General features: G+C 33.2%; 1 protein-coding gene across 2 annotated transcripts; it reads left to right on the forward strand.

Moving 5' to 3' along the window:
- Nucleotides 1–1,274: 1,274 nt before the first annotated feature.
- LOC138306411 (glycine, alanine and asparagine-rich protein-like) lies at nt 1,275–15,414 on the forward strand. 2 transcript variants are annotated; one of them, XM_069246856.1, is made up of 4 exons: nt 1,275–1,449; nt 8,500–8,517; nt 11,293–11,316; nt 12,627–15,414. In XM_069246856.1, the coding sequence occupies exons 1-4, from the start codon at nt 1,386–1,388 to the stop codon at nt 14,294–14,296; spliced, it is 1,776 nt and encodes a 591-aa protein (XP_069102957.1). In that variant the 5' UTR covers nt 1,275–1,385; the 3' UTR covers nt 14,297–15,414. The 2 variants fall into 2 exon arrangements, with proteins under 2 accessions (XP_069102957.1, XP_069102959.1); XM_069246858.1 differs by lacking the exon at nt 11,293–11,316.
- The last annotated feature ends 1,610 nt before the right edge of the window (nt 15,415–17,024 follow it).

Below are 17,024 nucleotides of genomic sequence, written 5' to 3' on the forward strand. Positions count from 1 at the left end.
ACTCTATATAAAGGACACCTGACTATAAAGGACAGACTCATCAACCCAATAAAGTGCAATTTACTATACTTGATATATGCATAAAGGACACATGTTCATGAAAGACACCTCTATATAAAGGACACCGGTCTATAAAGAATAATACAAAAGTCAGGTTTGACTCGATTAAATCTTTCTATGACCTCAGAATTTACAAAAAACAATTCATAAGGACAGGATTATCAATTTATAAATCCATGTTATGTTTACTTGTCTTGTACCTTTTCTATGTTATGTTATGTCAAAACAGTGTCAGAAAACAGTGATATGAATGAAATATAAGGCAAATCAGAATAAGATATTTAGATGGCACAACTGATCAGCTTATTGCTTGTTACCAATGTAATGACTTTTCATATAACGAAAATATTGTCGGTGTTGATATTATTGAGATACAGAAGTTTAAAATATTTTTTTAGAATTAGACGCTTACGTTATTGTGAATACTTTATAACATTGCTGTACCTCAAGGGACTGTGATGACAGATGTTCGCCTTTGTGACGCGAGTTAGAAGTAATGTGGGGTAGTTGGTCTATGGTTTTTCTCCGGGTACTTCGTCTTTCTCCCACTTTTAAACCGGGTAATTCTTTCTAGGACAATTAAAACCAAATTAAACTTTATAGTTGTAGAGAGTTATATTCGGATAACTGAAAACTTGTATACTGCATAGTTGTTAAATTTCGTGGATGATTTCGCAAATTACTGATAAGAACTAATTCACGGGGGAACTATCTTTGTAGCATCTAAAAACGCCATTCATGCGACAGCCTATGACACGTAAAACCATGCATTCGATAAATTTCGCGAGGTGTTGAATTTCCTGAATTTGGATGGATCCGCAAATTTAGCGAAATTGAAACCCCCGCGAACATAAGCAACTACACAGTACTGGGAAGTATAAACTGAGATATGTACTGTTTGTGGTATAAAAATTTTCTCGTTGTACATCTACACTTTTATTATTGACATGTCAAGATTGGGAATTGTTGATATATCCGCATGTTGATGTTTTCATTTACATATATATTGCATAAGACAAAATGCGCAAAAATCACGCCTTTAATAGCTTCCAATTTGTAGTAGCATTTTCTAGAATCTGAAAATCGCAACACATATGGTGTGACCATCACTGCTTGATAACTATTGTCGGGAATAATCCCCTCGGGCGCCCCGAGATGTCCATCCTAGTGATGCCACCGTGGATCCAGATCTATCACAATCGAGTGACCGCTGATATGTGATGTCCGGACTGATCTGGTGTCCAGTGGTGTTACTGGCCAAATGATTCGTATCTAAATATCGGAAAATTTATTAACTATTTATTTTATAAACTTTGTTTATCACAATGGATTGGAAATCGTATACAAACATGGAATTTATTAACCTAATTATATTTGGATTCTTAATTCGTAAGTATACTTCAAGTTGTCTAATAGTTGATTTTTGTTCTATCTCTAAAAAATGTCATAAAACCGTTATCTTCATTTTTCTTACTTTTGTAAAAAAAAATATTGGAAATGGTCATGCATAACCCTTTTGTCAGGTATAATCTTGGTGTTGTGGAAAGTAGTTATTTCAACAATTTTTCGTTCTCAAAAGTGTTGTTTCTGTTCTGCAAAACGTGCTGTATTTTTCTGGTGTTTGAGTGTTCGAATGTGATCATATGTAAAAAAAAACCTGAAACTTTAAATCTGATACATTTGTATAATTAAACATGAGAGAACGTATTTGAAAAAATAATAATTATGGTCTGTACTTAGCTTCGATTACCTCTTTTTTGCATAGAAATGTACCTCATCGAATATCAAATAACTTGTAACAATGAGAGTTTGGAATTCAGTTTTTATGAATGACAGCATATAATTAATTTTACTTATACTATATTAGTGTTTCAAATATTTTATTTTGTTCTATTTATACGAGTCTTCTTGGTATCTTTAACACATTTGTATCACTGTGGTCAGCAGGCAGTGCCAGATTAATTGATTTGAAAATACGAATTCGATATTCTCTGTGTGTGTATCAAACATAGCAGAAGTTATGTAAATATATGTTGTGATTATACATTGACAAATTATAAAGAGCTTTTAATATAAATGTTTTCAGCATCAAAAGTTATCAATATATTGAGAATAACAATACAATGCAAATGTTTTAATTTTACACAGCCAATTAAGAGTTTAAAATTAAATCTGGCAGTAGTACAGTAATCATTTTATTTATTCTACTGTACAGTGAAATTATATATACATATACAATTATATATGCAATGAGCTACCAATTTCAATACAATATATGTGTATGAGGTTATGGATATTACGTTTATTACACCACTGCTTACCAAAAAACGACAACCAATATGTATGTATATTTTTATAGTTTGAAGTATAACGTCTATGAATATATCGATATTCAATATCAGTTAATACATTTTTTGAAATCGATATAAATCAAACTATAGAACATCTACCAGGCTCAAGATCATGGAATAGTCTAAAGTCTAAAACGGTCTTAAGTTTAGACTTAGCCAATTACAGATGACGTTCCAAAGTAACGTCATTTTATTTGGCTGAGCAAAAATTTAAGTGTAAGACTGTTTCATTATCCAGGAGCCAGGTAACAACCGAACAATGCTATCTCACATACATGTATTTGGCTTTGTCACGTCAGAGATATATTGATGCCATAAGCATCCTAATGTTGTGAAGTGAAAAAAATAACATAAATACATCATCCTAGTCGTGTAAATAAAACGCTCCAATTGATCGTAGACATCGGCAAGGCAGATACAGATCAACGATTGATATTTAATAAAGATTTACGGCTTTTTCTAATAAGTCTTAATGTATCTTGTCATTCTTGATGTCTATTATACAGATTATTTCATATTACTAGATCGAATTTCTTATCTGGGTTTTACTTCTTAGTAGTTTTAGCCACTTTTTATATACTTTGAACTACATAACTAAGCCTATAACTTAATACTTGTCAAATATCAGATAGGTATTATAATGATCATCAAGGAAATGCTAGTTGTTGGTTTGTATCCACCTTCTGATAACTGTTTTTCGTAGAACCAGCAGTTTTCAAAATTTTAGGTTCATTGTATATATAGCCCAACATGTATATATGTTTCACCAAGGCCAGACGTGAATGATAGATTAACCTACAGGCAGTGTTCGACATGTAATACAGACCTGTCGAACTTATGGGAGGTCATGGTATCATTCATATTCAAATGAACCATGAAACACCTGACAACCACTCATGCATAAGCATATCATTTAATCAGATGGGTGATTTGAACTGTTTATATATTGTTTCATTGTTTCGTATTCCGTAAACACATTGTATATTGTTGATCGCATTTTTTTCTCTGACTTTGAAAATATGACCAAGTCAGTGTATATCTGATTTTTTGCACTTTTGTATTTTGTATGCTTAAATTATTAGCCAGTGTCTTTAGACATTGTCATTAGCATAAGTAATTGATATATAACATTGATGGACATGCTATATATACAATTTCTTGTATTAGTTTTGACTTTTTTCGGTTGTCCAAATATATAATTTGCATTTTTATCAAGAAAATTTACTAACTTGTTGATTGACACGTTTTCTTTTCCGACATATATTGTAAGCTGTGTTTGACCCAATTCGTAAAGGAACATACGACGCGCACCAGCTATTATGCCCCTACATGAATGCTAGCATATTACTAAATTTTATTCAGGTTTACATGTGTCCAAAACATACTTTTTCTATAAATATAGTATGGATTACAATTTGTGTGTAATTCTGGAATAAAAGACAAATCCCAGAACTGTTTACCTCCGTTTAACGCGATTGTGACATTTGTGGTTATCTGTTTTGTTTATATTTAATACATCGCCATATGAATAATAAATCATTTAGAATAAAAGACAATAGAACAATAACCTTCAAATAGGCGATCAGTCACATATAAGTTACAGAAAACAGTGCGTGTGTTCTCAGGGTGTTATCTAACACAAGACAGGATGTGAATGTTAGCACATAATTGTCAAGCCGAAGGCTAAAACTCCGGACATAAAACATACCGAGGACACGAGACTGACATACAATGTCCGAGTTATGGACAACAGAGATGTGTACTTACGTACGGTAAACAGCAGAATATTGTAATTAGGTTGACACGATACCATGTCCCGGAAGTGACGTCATCACACAGGAAGTTGAAGTAATAATGATCTAGGAACACTTCCATCTATCGTTATTCTACGCCAGTCTCATTAATAACATTAATTAGATACCCATTAAATTTCTGACAAAAAGTTTTTTTAAAAGCATTAATGACATAGGAAAATATACATCAATGACCTAAAATGAGGTTACAACAACAAACAACTACAATACTTTCTGCGGAATCTGTGTTAACAATACTAGTTCGTTGTATTGTATTGCCGTCTTTGGTAGTGAGAGTGGACTAACACTCGGTAATTAGACGACAAAGGGAAGCATAAGACAATCCGCGTTATGAAAATTAACATTTTAATTATTGTAATTACAATTTTCGAAAGTTGATGAAGAGTGTAGAAATAATAATAAGTTACTAAGTTTTGCGATTTTACACCATTATCAATTTTGTTTTGCATTCTCATTAAAAAAAACAAAACTTTAGGTTTAGGGATGTACCTTTAAAGATGCTCCTCCGCCGACGAATGGTATTTATTCTCGTTAAAAAATAAGGGACAGACGAATTAGTATATTTCTTCAGTTATAAAAGCTACTTACTTTACACCATTGCTACCATTGAAAAGTTCGAGCTTCTAATTTAACTACCAGATAAATATATAAAAAAAATAATTAATTGCATCCCGAAATTCCGTGTACTTTATTATATATGGAAGGAAGTAATGACCGATCATGCACCAAAAGCAAAATGCATTACTTTATATTATTTTGTTTGTGTTAATAAGACACAAGTATCTATGATTAAACACCGATTAATGTTTAAATATTAGTATAATCTATGTTCTGCCGGCGGTGAAGCATATTTAATGAATAAATGGTGATTTAAAGGTAGGTTTCGCCCAATGGAATGTAAAGACTTCGAAATTGAAATTTACGTTGTACATAGGTATAATCGTCAGATCATTTTCAATGCATACAACGATCAATATGGGTGGTCAGGAAAATACTCCTCTAAAACTAGACCGAAGTCCAGCTTTACATAGAACATGACGTATTTTTTTCCGAAATGAGGCCGCATCAACAAACGGAAGCGTGCAACAAAAAGTCGTGTATGACAGTCTTACCACGGCATGCTTAGTAAAAAAACAAAAAAAAAACAACAACAACAAATCGAAGTGCGATGGACTGTTTATACATATCATTTATTCTAAAACACTTCATGTTACTTACAGACGCTCGCTAGCTTAGTACATCAAATATATATCTAGTTTGTCTGCCGCTGTATGTGCGCTGATATATGTGTTGAAATTTAACTCACCACGTGCAACACATGTCATAAGTCCCGAAAGAATCCGGGAAAGTTCCGCTTGAGATGTGGCTTCTGTTTTTTCTCTTGCTACTTGCCATCTCTCAATTTTATTCCCTAGAGATATCCTAGGGTGCTACCGATTCCATTCTAATTTCCTCCTCTTTGTTGTCGATTCAGACATTTTTTATCTCGCACGCTTTCATTCAGCCACTTTGTTTACATTTAGTGCGTAACATTGCGCATGCTTCATTTCATTTCTATCCTGTCTGGCTGACATATCGTAATAAATCAAGAATTTCCATCAATTTTGTATTCAAGACTCATTTGTTCAATCTCATAATTTTAAAGAAATTAAATTCAGGTATTTTTCAAATTGTTTTTTTTTTCATCTTTTCTTCCGTTTAAAGGATTTTACAAAAATGTTTACTTGTTGGGCGAAACCTACCTTTAACACCAATAAGAACCATTGATTTGGTATCAAGGTGTAACTGTATAAATGTCTAACTTTAAACTCATAATTCTAATCAGAAACCCCTTAAATAAAGTGTCAGTGCACAATTTTATAGCTGAAATCATACATAGTGGAAAACATTTTTATTTTATTTTGTTATCTACAATTCATCAAATATAAATGTACATTGCTTCACGATTATCTTTCTTCACCTATGGTTATAAAATATTTAAATCTGTGTACATTAACTCATTAAATCAATCACGAAAAGGCTATAATCATGTGCACCACGAAGGAAACGTTGTTGTGATATTTTTCTTGCTGTTTCCTGTGAATGGAGACGCTAATGTTGCCTTTTTTATACGACTTTTCTCAATGCTATGCAAGGTAGGTTGGTGTCATGGTCATGACTATGCATAATAGTGACATATTTATAGCGGTTGAACCATTGTCGGTGTCTGGAAGGGTAATAGCAAGGTGAGATAATAGAATATTCCTGGCGTTCAAATTGTTAGCTTAAAACGACTAATAATTGAGAGAAATAATTCAGTTTTATGATAAATAATAAGTTTCATAACGCATGGCTTATAAGCACAAATGATTTTTAAAGCATGATATACAATTAATTCCTAATAGCTGGATATGATTGCGTGTAAAAACAAACCGCAATATTTAGAAATTAAGAAATATTCAATTGGTATTTCACGATATGGTTACTGTAAGAAGCATTCATGTGATTGGGTTCCTCACCAATTACCGTCGAATTCGTGAATACATCATCCACGGCACGGTAAATGGGATATTAAAACTTCCGTATGTCGAGGAGGGAGGCACACATATATCGGTATGTCGGGCAGGGGCACAAAGACTTCCGTATGTCGAGGAGGGAGGCACACATATAGAGCGTGGGTACGATAAAGGAAGAGCAATAATTATACAGGAATGGTTTGTTATGTTTGTAGAGATTGTAGAGAAACACAAATGCACTTATTTTGGTAATGTTGCCATTCACAGTCAATATGATTATCCTTTATATTTTTTACTTCAAGAAAAAAATACGATATAGATTTATATAGAGACCAGACTATAATGGTCTTTGGCATTGTAGACAATTGTTTTGAGGATCAATTGAATTTTTTTTTTATTTTATCATTGAAATATATATATATCATTTTAAATGGAAATAAAAAATTCCTTCAGTTGAAGAGTTGAAAACATATCTATTTTTCTACACAAAAAAAAAAGATTTCCACTTGAACTCGTATCCAGTAAAGAAAAGAGAAAAAAATAAGCCCAAATGGGAATTTTGCATTTACATTTTTTGATATTATTTCATGATATTGGCAACAAGGAAAAGACCTCGTTAAAAGTTGATATGTACAAACTATGTCAATAGAAATTGATTTTTGGATGTAGTATATATTTACAGTGACTGCTTATATATAATGAAAACATCATGACCACATGTTGATTGCATGTAAAACAAAAAAAGATTTGAATCAAGGAATGTTTTGTTATTTACAAATTTATTCAAATTTTCGACATTTTATAACAAATCGAATGTGTCGCATCGTATTGCAAAGGGATGTTTGAAAAGAAGAGACCTTAAAGGCCCATTACCTTTAATTTCCGAAAAGCCTTTTGATGTTAAAAATTGAAATGTAATAAAAATGTAGAAGTGTGAAAGTTAATGCTAATACTGCACTTATCATCACCAACTGGCATTTTATTAAAATAAACTAAATATTTTTTTTTCATAACGCGGGCAGTATTATGTTTCCTAATTATCGACCATCAGACGGCGAAATGAATCTTCATTGATGACATAAATTACGCAGGAAAATTGTTTGCTGTTGTAACATCGTCTTAGGCCATCAATGATGTTTAATGATATTATTGTTTCTAAGAAATTTTCATTTTTTTTTTGGAAAGGTAGTGGCCCTTTAAAGCATGGAAATGTCCGTGTATAAGTTGACCATGTCATTACATTGACATATATTGTGTTGGTCTGTGACGTCTAGGCATAGCTTTGATGCTACAGACGACACCCCAGTCATGTTCGAACATCGATCACTCACAACAGTAATGCTATACGCCACAATATCATTACTGTTCATACTCGTCACATCATAGGGTGTACCAAAGGTCACACTAGCCCAGATTCCGTGTCTATTCCGTTGAAGTTTCTTTTTCTTTGTTTTACGCTTTTGTCATTGGTAATAATGCAACGGCGTCTTAAAACAATGAATTAAGATTAAATCTCCTTGACATTCTGGAGTTTTCTGTTTCATAAGAATTAGACTGAGAAAAAGAGACGTTTTCCTCCAGTAAAATTATTCTTTTGCCATATTTAAAATGTATGATGAAGGTGGTGTTGAAACAGAATTTTTGTTTTGTTTTGCAATTTTTGTGTCGTGGTCCTATTTCTGTTTAACCATTGTTGATTTTAAATTGCAATTTAACATTGTAATATTTTGTTTTGTTTTCAAACACAAATACTACAGTTCAGTTTTATCTTTGTTTCAGATATAGCGGCGTCTCAAAGTAAGTTTTAATTTTCTTTATTTTTTCTATCACCTTGGTAGCGGTATACGTATCGATATCAATTTAAAATCAATTTTAAAGTAAAAGTGTTTTTGTATATAGCCAGTGGTAAGGGTTTATCTTTTTAAAACAATATCATTTACTATTGTATTACTATATATTTGCCATTTGTGAGTGGGAGAGGACTGGGCATCAATTCCAGATAAGTAAAACTGTGTTTAAAAAAATATGTTAATCCAGGGATTTAATTTGAATATAGAAACAATAACTTGATGATTTAAGTTAATTAACTGGTATTTAAAAAACATTTATCGTACTGTAAGTATTTTCTGACTTGAAAAATTGCAAACACATTGTCTCTAAACAATAAATCAGCATCGATTGAAATATGTATTTGATACTATCCAGATTAAGACATTGAAAGAATGAATCGCTTTGCTGAAATAATGTCAGAAATAGAATACGAAGGTATTTATGAGTTGTGTATACATTGTGTAGATTCATTTTGTCATTTAGTGTTGGATTTCAGATAATAAAAAATACCTAACTGACATCCATTCAATTTTATATTATCGTTCAGATTTACCTGAGTGAATGGGGCTTTGGAATTATTTATATAATGTTTTCACTGTATATTAATCATAACAGTTCCATGAATCATTAAACTTCACAAAACGCCATCATCTGTAGTCTAGTAGTTGACATGTACTTGTTATCATTCATATATTTTGGTTTACCTTTCAAATATGTCATCGTCACATGTACCTTCATTTCATGTTCGTTCCATCGCCGACATTAACTATTGAATCTGATTATTTATTTTTTTAATATATTGTTTGTGCTAGTTTTGCTAGAAAATAAACACAATTTTAATGCTATTTTTGCATATAAAAATATTCTAAATGCCATGTCTATAAAGATAAAATAAGCCAACAAATTAATTCATTGATTAATGTACATGAACGTAAATGAATTACAAAGATGTAGGTAAAAAACAATTAAACGCCAGACAAAAAATATGTCATTACATTAGGAAAAAAATCCATCATATTTCTTTTTTATATGGATTAACAAAATAAATTACTACCTTTATAACCGCATATTTTGATATTGAATTGATTTAAGAGTTATCACCCCTTTTCATCCCACTTAACAATCTCCAATAATATTCATTTTCATCTGTCGCTGTAGATCATGGGCCATAATTTCTTTTTATTCTTCCATTGGCCTTTCAATCAAATCCACTGTCGTCGGCTTACAAAATATCCACTTTTCGTGATAATTAATTAACACAAAATGCACGAGATTAATTATTTGAACCCTGTTTAAATACCACCATAACCCTGTGTTATACCGTCATAAACCGTAAAACCATAGTTAAGCATGAGCTAATGAAATTCATACAAGTTTGAATGTCTGTTGCGAGAAATATCATTAAATCCCCCACCGAACTTCATCTTTCAAGTTGCAGTTAAAGCAGAATCTTATGTGAAAGAAAAAGCATATTTTACTTTATAGTAAAATATTTCCACTCCAACAAAATCAACAAACTAACACTCATTAAACACGAGTATGTTGATGGAAATAGTGACTTCGTTTCATATGTTGTCTTTCTTTCGCCTAATGACGCACCTTTTCTGGTTGGTATCAATAAAAATATAGACTGATTAGTTCGTGTAGTGTTCTGGTAAAAGTACAGTTGACACACGTGCTTCGTATCTTCTTTATATACTACCTGTACAATAACAATGGTAGTTTACATGATCTATCGGTAATACATAAAATGAAAGGGAAGGTAACTATTGAGACCTTATCAACCTTCGGTTTCCAAAGCCATTTAATCGCACATTTGTACAAACGATTCCAGCATACACGTAACGCTTTATTTGCATTTCAAAAGAGAGTGTAATTAAAATTAAGAATTATAAAAATAATAGATTGTATATGCATTTCTTTCGACCTACCTTTGTATATGCATTTCTTTCGACCTACCTTTATCTAGCGAGTTGTTATGTATGGAAATCACTGGAAAAACAGAAATATATTATCTAATTATTGCTGGATTGCAATATCGTATTACTGTTTTCATGTAATAATATTTTATTTTTAAGTAATGCTAGTATTGTCTTAATTGTCTTAATGTTGCAATACTAAATAACCAGAGTACCATTTTACATAATAATATTTATAAAAGAAGATATCAAATCTCCTAGTAATTTTATCAAACCTAAAATGATTTATTTGCCCTTGCCGATTTATGTACTATAACAATAAAACTAATATACATGCAACACTAAAACTAAAATGAAATAAATATTTAAGAAAAGGGGAATAATAGGCTGAGATTTGTGATCATATGCATGTGTTTTCCCATGTAAACGGTTTAATACTGAGACCTAAAATAATTCCCTTCTTAATCAGAAAAATGATAATATTATGCTGCTATGTTATTTGAATATTGCTGGTGAATCTTAATTATTATCTATAATATACAATGTATACGTTTTACGTACACTAATTCCTTTCTTATGATTATATTTCAATTTTTGATACTAGTTTTGTTAATGCAACTTCAGTTATCAAAATAGATATATCCATCATTCCTTAGTTTTATTCTACCATTGAAGTTACGAATCCATATCATAATTTTGTAAGTATGTAACTTTCGATAGAAACACAAGGTCGCTCCTGTTGACATTAACTAAATGGATAACACAACATTCTCTAATAAATCGTAATTGAAAATTTCTAACCTAGTTTATTTTTTTTTCACAGGTCCTCAAATTCAATCTAATCCAGGTAAGACATTCAAAGTATGATATAAAACTATCATATTAAAGGACATACATACAGCACAACTCACTTATATTCAATATCGATTGCATATAAACTCTTTTTTTGTTATGTCAAAAATCTATGTTAACTTTTTCCTGTACCTCATAAATCCGGCTTTTCCTCAAATGACGTAGTTGTAGATATTATTTTAAATAAAATAGCAAATATCACTTTTTATTTCAACGGAATGATAATTTAAGAACCTAAAAACCTATTTTCTAAATGTCTGAGTGTACGTTTTTTTCTGGTATCTTCCCCCTTCCTCTGTCACAAAAGCTTAACAGATATTGGGCTAAATTTTCAAAACAAAAATAAAGTACCCATTGCCTTGAATGAAGTAACAATGACAGACAAGTTTCCCTGGATAAATCTTCATTAATTGTGAAGATTGTTTATTAATGTTTCACTGCTTGGCGTAATAATATATATATTCAAGTACTGGTTGTCGGGAAATATAGGACGACCCGTGTTATATGAATTCAAATATGATTTATCGATTAAAATAATACAGCAAATGATATTAAATTCAGTATTGTAATAACGGCAATCTTATAAATTTGGGGACTCTACAAACTTCAGATCCGTTTTAATTAAAGAACGTAAAAGGTCGGTTTCAGTTTATATATGTGCGTTTAACATATCAATGACGTAAATGTTACATTTAATATTGTAAAAATTGATTAATCACGAATTAGAACATCAAATTGTCTAACTTGAAATTACAAATGGCTTTTCCATATCGTGTTAACTACACATTGATATATATGATATGCAAACGTATAATACCAGATGATACCAAATATAATGCAGTGAACACTCGATAATCCGGACACCTTCAATCTCAGCCTAAACTATATAGATTGCGATTTTTTTTGGACTAACCAATTTTGTCAATACTGGGAATGTAAATGCTTTGGTATAATATTCCCTAACATTTCCGTCTTGGCTGAAAGAGTTTTCAGTGCTAGCGAATGATCGGGGATACACTGTACTTCTTGTTTTTTTCTTTACGTTATTCTCTCTATTTAAAGTTTGTACAGATTACCACTTACTGTATATCAACTTTCATTTGCGACTACTAATATTTTTTGCGATTTCTTTTCCAAAACATGTTCGGAGAGGTTAGCATTTGTGGATTTAAATATAGAATAAAAATATGGTGTAGATATTAATTCTTGAAGGTAAACCCTTCTTAAATATCTCTGATCGCAGAAATCGCAAAAGTAAATAGCACACGAAGCTATGTTCTGAAATGTGACTATTTGTCTTTGCAGGTATGCTACAGCAACTTCTGGCAGCCAAATCCAGTTCCCAGTTACCGTCCAATGGAGTCTTATTACAGAACACATTAGCTAATGCCGGGACGGCGATATTACCAGCAGCCCCACCGGCGCCAAAGAAACAGGCTATATCATTAAGCGATGCACTGGCAGCAATACAGATGCGTCTGGGGCCGTCAAAGAAATTAGCGGAGATATCCCGACTTCTAACTGGGGATAAGTCGGCGAAAACGGAAGTTCAACGCCAACCTCTACCAAAGAAAATAACAATTACTAGACCTGCGTGGCAGCCTGCACCATCAATAAATATTGCAAAACCGTCCACGCCTCCGCCACAGAAAAAGGAGAAAAATAATGTTAAAACAATAAAGATTAGCATTAAAAGAACTACAAAGACAACAGAAACAGGTCAATCATCAACAAAAGTGGCAAAACCGCAAGTGTCAATGACAGACTCGAAACAGCCCGCACCTAGTAGTAATTCAGCAAGTCCTCAGATGACGCCAGAGTTAATGAAACTGATAGAGAGACTAAGATCTGGGCAAAAGCCGGCAGCAGCTAACCCAGCTCCGGCGACAGCACCAGCGTCTTCAGCAGCCAACCAAGCATCTGTTGCAGCACTTTTACAACAAGCTCATGCTCAGTCATTATTACAGAAAACACAGGCAGCACAAGTAGCACAAGCTCAGGCTCAAGCTCAAGCACTTGCACAAGCACAGGCACAAGCCCAAGCTCAAGCGCTAGCACAAGCACAGGCTCAAGCAGAAGCACAAGCGCTAGCACAAGCTCAAGCTGCACAAGCACAAGCAGCAGCAACTGCTGCCGCCTCTGCAAAGGTTGCAACACCAGCAAACCCTGTAAAAAGTAATTTGCCAGCGGAACTGGCGACCCTTTTAGCAAGTCTTCGATCTGCAGCCAAGCCAAAAACACCTCCTCCCACAGCTGCACCAGGGCCACCATCTGCGGCCAAAATTGCCGCGATTTTGGCCGCCAATGGGGTTACATCCACACAACTAGCTGCCTTGACAGGAGGACAAGTTCCTAATTTGGCAGCAACGCCAAATTCTGCTGCGAACACGATATTCCCAGCAGGAAACCCTATGGCACCTGGAACCAGTATGAATTCAGCAACACAAGTTGTTGCCGGGGGTGCGGCACCAACGTTTGGTGGTGGGAGCCCCGCCACTAATAATGTGGGTCAAAGTAATAATAACAACAACAACAATAACATGAATATGGCTAATTTTGCAGCGCTTTTGACAGCTGCATCTGCAGCGTCGAAGCCAACCAACCCTGTGGACGCGGCGGCTTCAGCAGGGATCGCCGCAGGAACGGCAGGGGCTGTACGAAATAGTATCTCTGACATGATTGACACTCAAATGGATGTGATGGCAGATGTTGCCGAGGCTAACGTTGGACTTGGGTTGATGGGTGGTCTCGGAGGAATGGGTGCAATGATGGGCGGTATGGGCGCTATGGGCGGCATGGGCGGCATGGGCGCTATGGGTGGTGGGCTTTTGGGCGGAAGTATGATGGGCGGAAGTATGATGGGCGGAGGAATGTTGGGAGGAGGTATGATGGGAGGAGGAATGGGGCGTGGCCTTGGATCCATGGGAGGTGGAATGTTCGGAGGACTTGGATCTTTAGGATTCGGTCTACTATAGGTTTTATTGTCTTCCCTTGAGGGAAGTTAAAGTGATCTCCTCACATTGACGTTCGATAAGTGTCGCAGGCGAAAGACGAAAATGAGTGATAATAAATAGAATTTCAACTAATATTGTTCCAAAGTGCTATACAAAGCTCTCATATTATCACATATCTTTCACAGAACGAGACCGACACCCATATATATTCATACGTCCTCAATGGAAATCAACCTTATCACTATTATAACATGCTTATCATTTAATGCATTACAATGAAATTTCATGATTCTCTCTAACGTACATAATTTTACGGATATCCTGTTTAAGTACAACGTATTAGAATGATATCTAGCCAATTGTTGTTTTCGTATGTAATTCATTATTTTGGTGAATCTTATTTATTCAAACTTTATTTTAACTTCACTATCATTTTTACGAAAAACCATACTTTTATGATAACTAAATTATTTTTAATTAAACTCGATACAAAATTTCAATTTCACAATGTGTTATGGTAGCAAATGAAGAAGCGATATACTTATCGGTGCTACAGTTTAGCCATATTCTGTTAATTGTTACGATAGGAAATAATTTAAATACATCCATCAATATATTCGTTAAACAGTTCGACGTATTTATCATCCTTGAAGCGTGGTCATCTGCATTTATATCAAAATTAGTCAATTTGCAAATATATAACAGAACAATTAGCAATGTAGCCTAAACGTCATAGAAATATTAATTACCATTTTGTCAATCTCTGGTATGGAACTATGAAAAAATGTTTCGAGAATGTTATAATTATTTAAATAAGCTTGATAAGCTGATACTTTGTACAATGTCATATAACTACTAATATACGTTACTCAAACGTTGTTATTAACAAACGGTTTTCAAAAAGGTTATATTGTTACGATGACATTTGAAAATGTTTCCAGTGGAAACACATATCACAATTAAACAGGGAAGTAGTAATGAAATGAAAATGATGTGGGGATAAATTCAAAATGTTATTTAATTGATGTTTTTTTTCTATGTAACATTATGTTTAATTTATTGTAATTTTTATGATAATAATTGATAAATGACAATTTTTATTGTTAATGACATCAACAATAAAGTCAGTTTTCATAAAATCATGAATCCATGTGTTATGATTAAACCATCATTGACATCGTTCTCTGTCCTAGGTGTTCGCTACACTATCGCTTACTTATCTCTAGAACCATAGGCCGCATTTGCATAGCAATAGTCGACGAAAACCTGGAACCGATGGTGCTGTGATATTTGATATAGCAGTGTAACATTATTTTGATGGTAAATAAGTTAGAGTTACATCCCTTCCGTCATGCAACACCGAAAAATTGATATGTGTTTAAGCGTTAAACCTATACTTCTCTCACGCATTACAACGTTTATACCTAAAACTCTAGTATCTACATTGACAACAAATTTAGTTTTTAGTTGAACATATACTTTTTGAAAGCAACAGCTCTAACATTGATGAGGTTTCGCAAGTAAAACTATAAAATCAGTAAGTTGGAACAACATTTTCAATTGGCCTTTACAGGTCATCGTTCAATAACCATATAAATTATCATAATGTTCTCCCTTGATATATTTATACAGTAAGAGTAACAATTGAACGTAAATAGAATACCATGCATGTATTTATTTCTAAAAAGTTATTGATTTTAATTAAATCACATTTTTCATTTGGCGGAAATTCATATTTTAAACTCTCTAACCGTATGATATACCTTTACAATTTCCAATTGGGTATTTGCTGAATGCCAGAAAACCTAAGGTATGGTATATCAGTTTGTTTTGTAGTGCAAAAAGTTGTAGAGTACATCAAAAAGTCTTTAGTCAATAATCTGAATTTTTAAACATAGGCCAGACGTCTTCTCTGTGTTTTGAAGTTTTATTATATACCGTATTCGCAGTAATTAGAGCCCGTGGCGCTTATGTAATTGTAACAAAGGGTGGGCGTTTATTAATAAACCAAAATGTAAGTTGTTGGCGAAAAAAAATCAGCCATATTTTTAATATTTCTGTACTTACGGTACATTGATCTGTTACAGTAAGCATGTATGTTCCTTTTATCGTTTAAGACACATTATCATTTCGTGATTTGCATGTAAAGGATTCGCAAGTTCATATAATATGGGATACAATGCTGATGTTAGAGGCATCACCTGTTGTAAAACATTGTTAAATGTATGCATACAACTTCAACTTTTCTCCAGAAAAGGGGAGCTGCGCTAATTATTGGGAATACGATAAAGAGAAAACAATATGACGCCATTAACGTTGTCCTGTGTCAGATATAACCTAAACGGCGCCTTTAACTCCACGTGATTTCAATAAAATAGCATTCATATGCAAAAATAGGATTTGCAAATCATGCAAAATGGAAGGATGTTGCGTATTTATGTTGAAGTACTTTTTGAAGGCTCACGAACTCCTTTTAACATTAAAAAACTTCTTAATTGAAACTCCTCAATAGTAAATCGTTACAGAACTTCAGTGGGATGGGGTTCTTAGGTCGCTTTATTTAACTTCTGCAATGCTTTCTAACGAGGAATTTGAAGTAAATGAATGTTTGTGAGACTGAAAATGTTCACTTGTAAGATGTGTATAAGATATTGATATCAATTCATATAAATTCATATATATAGTGATTCTGTCTGTTGTTTTCTTATGTTCTTTGTTCGGTTTTTCACAAATTCATCTTATGGAACAA

This window comes from Argopecten irradians, chromosome 13 (assembly GCF_041381155.1).
Source record: "Argopecten irradians isolate NY chromosome 13, Ai_NY, whole genome shotgun sequence".
NCBI lineage: Eukaryota > Metazoa > Mollusca > Bivalvia > Pectinida > Pectinidae > Argopecten > Argopecten irradians.

What these genes read in the sequence shown, in the direction of transcription:
- LOC138306411 (XM_069246856.1), top strand. Translation starts at nt 1,386, where the DNA reads ATGGATTGGAAATCGTATACAAACATGGAATTTATTAACCTAATTATA. An exon ending in TCAAATTCAATCTAATCCAG is followed by an intron (nt 11,317 to 12,626) that starts GTAAGACATTCA and finishes TTGTCTTTGCAG; the next exon opens with GTATGCTACAGCAACTTCTG.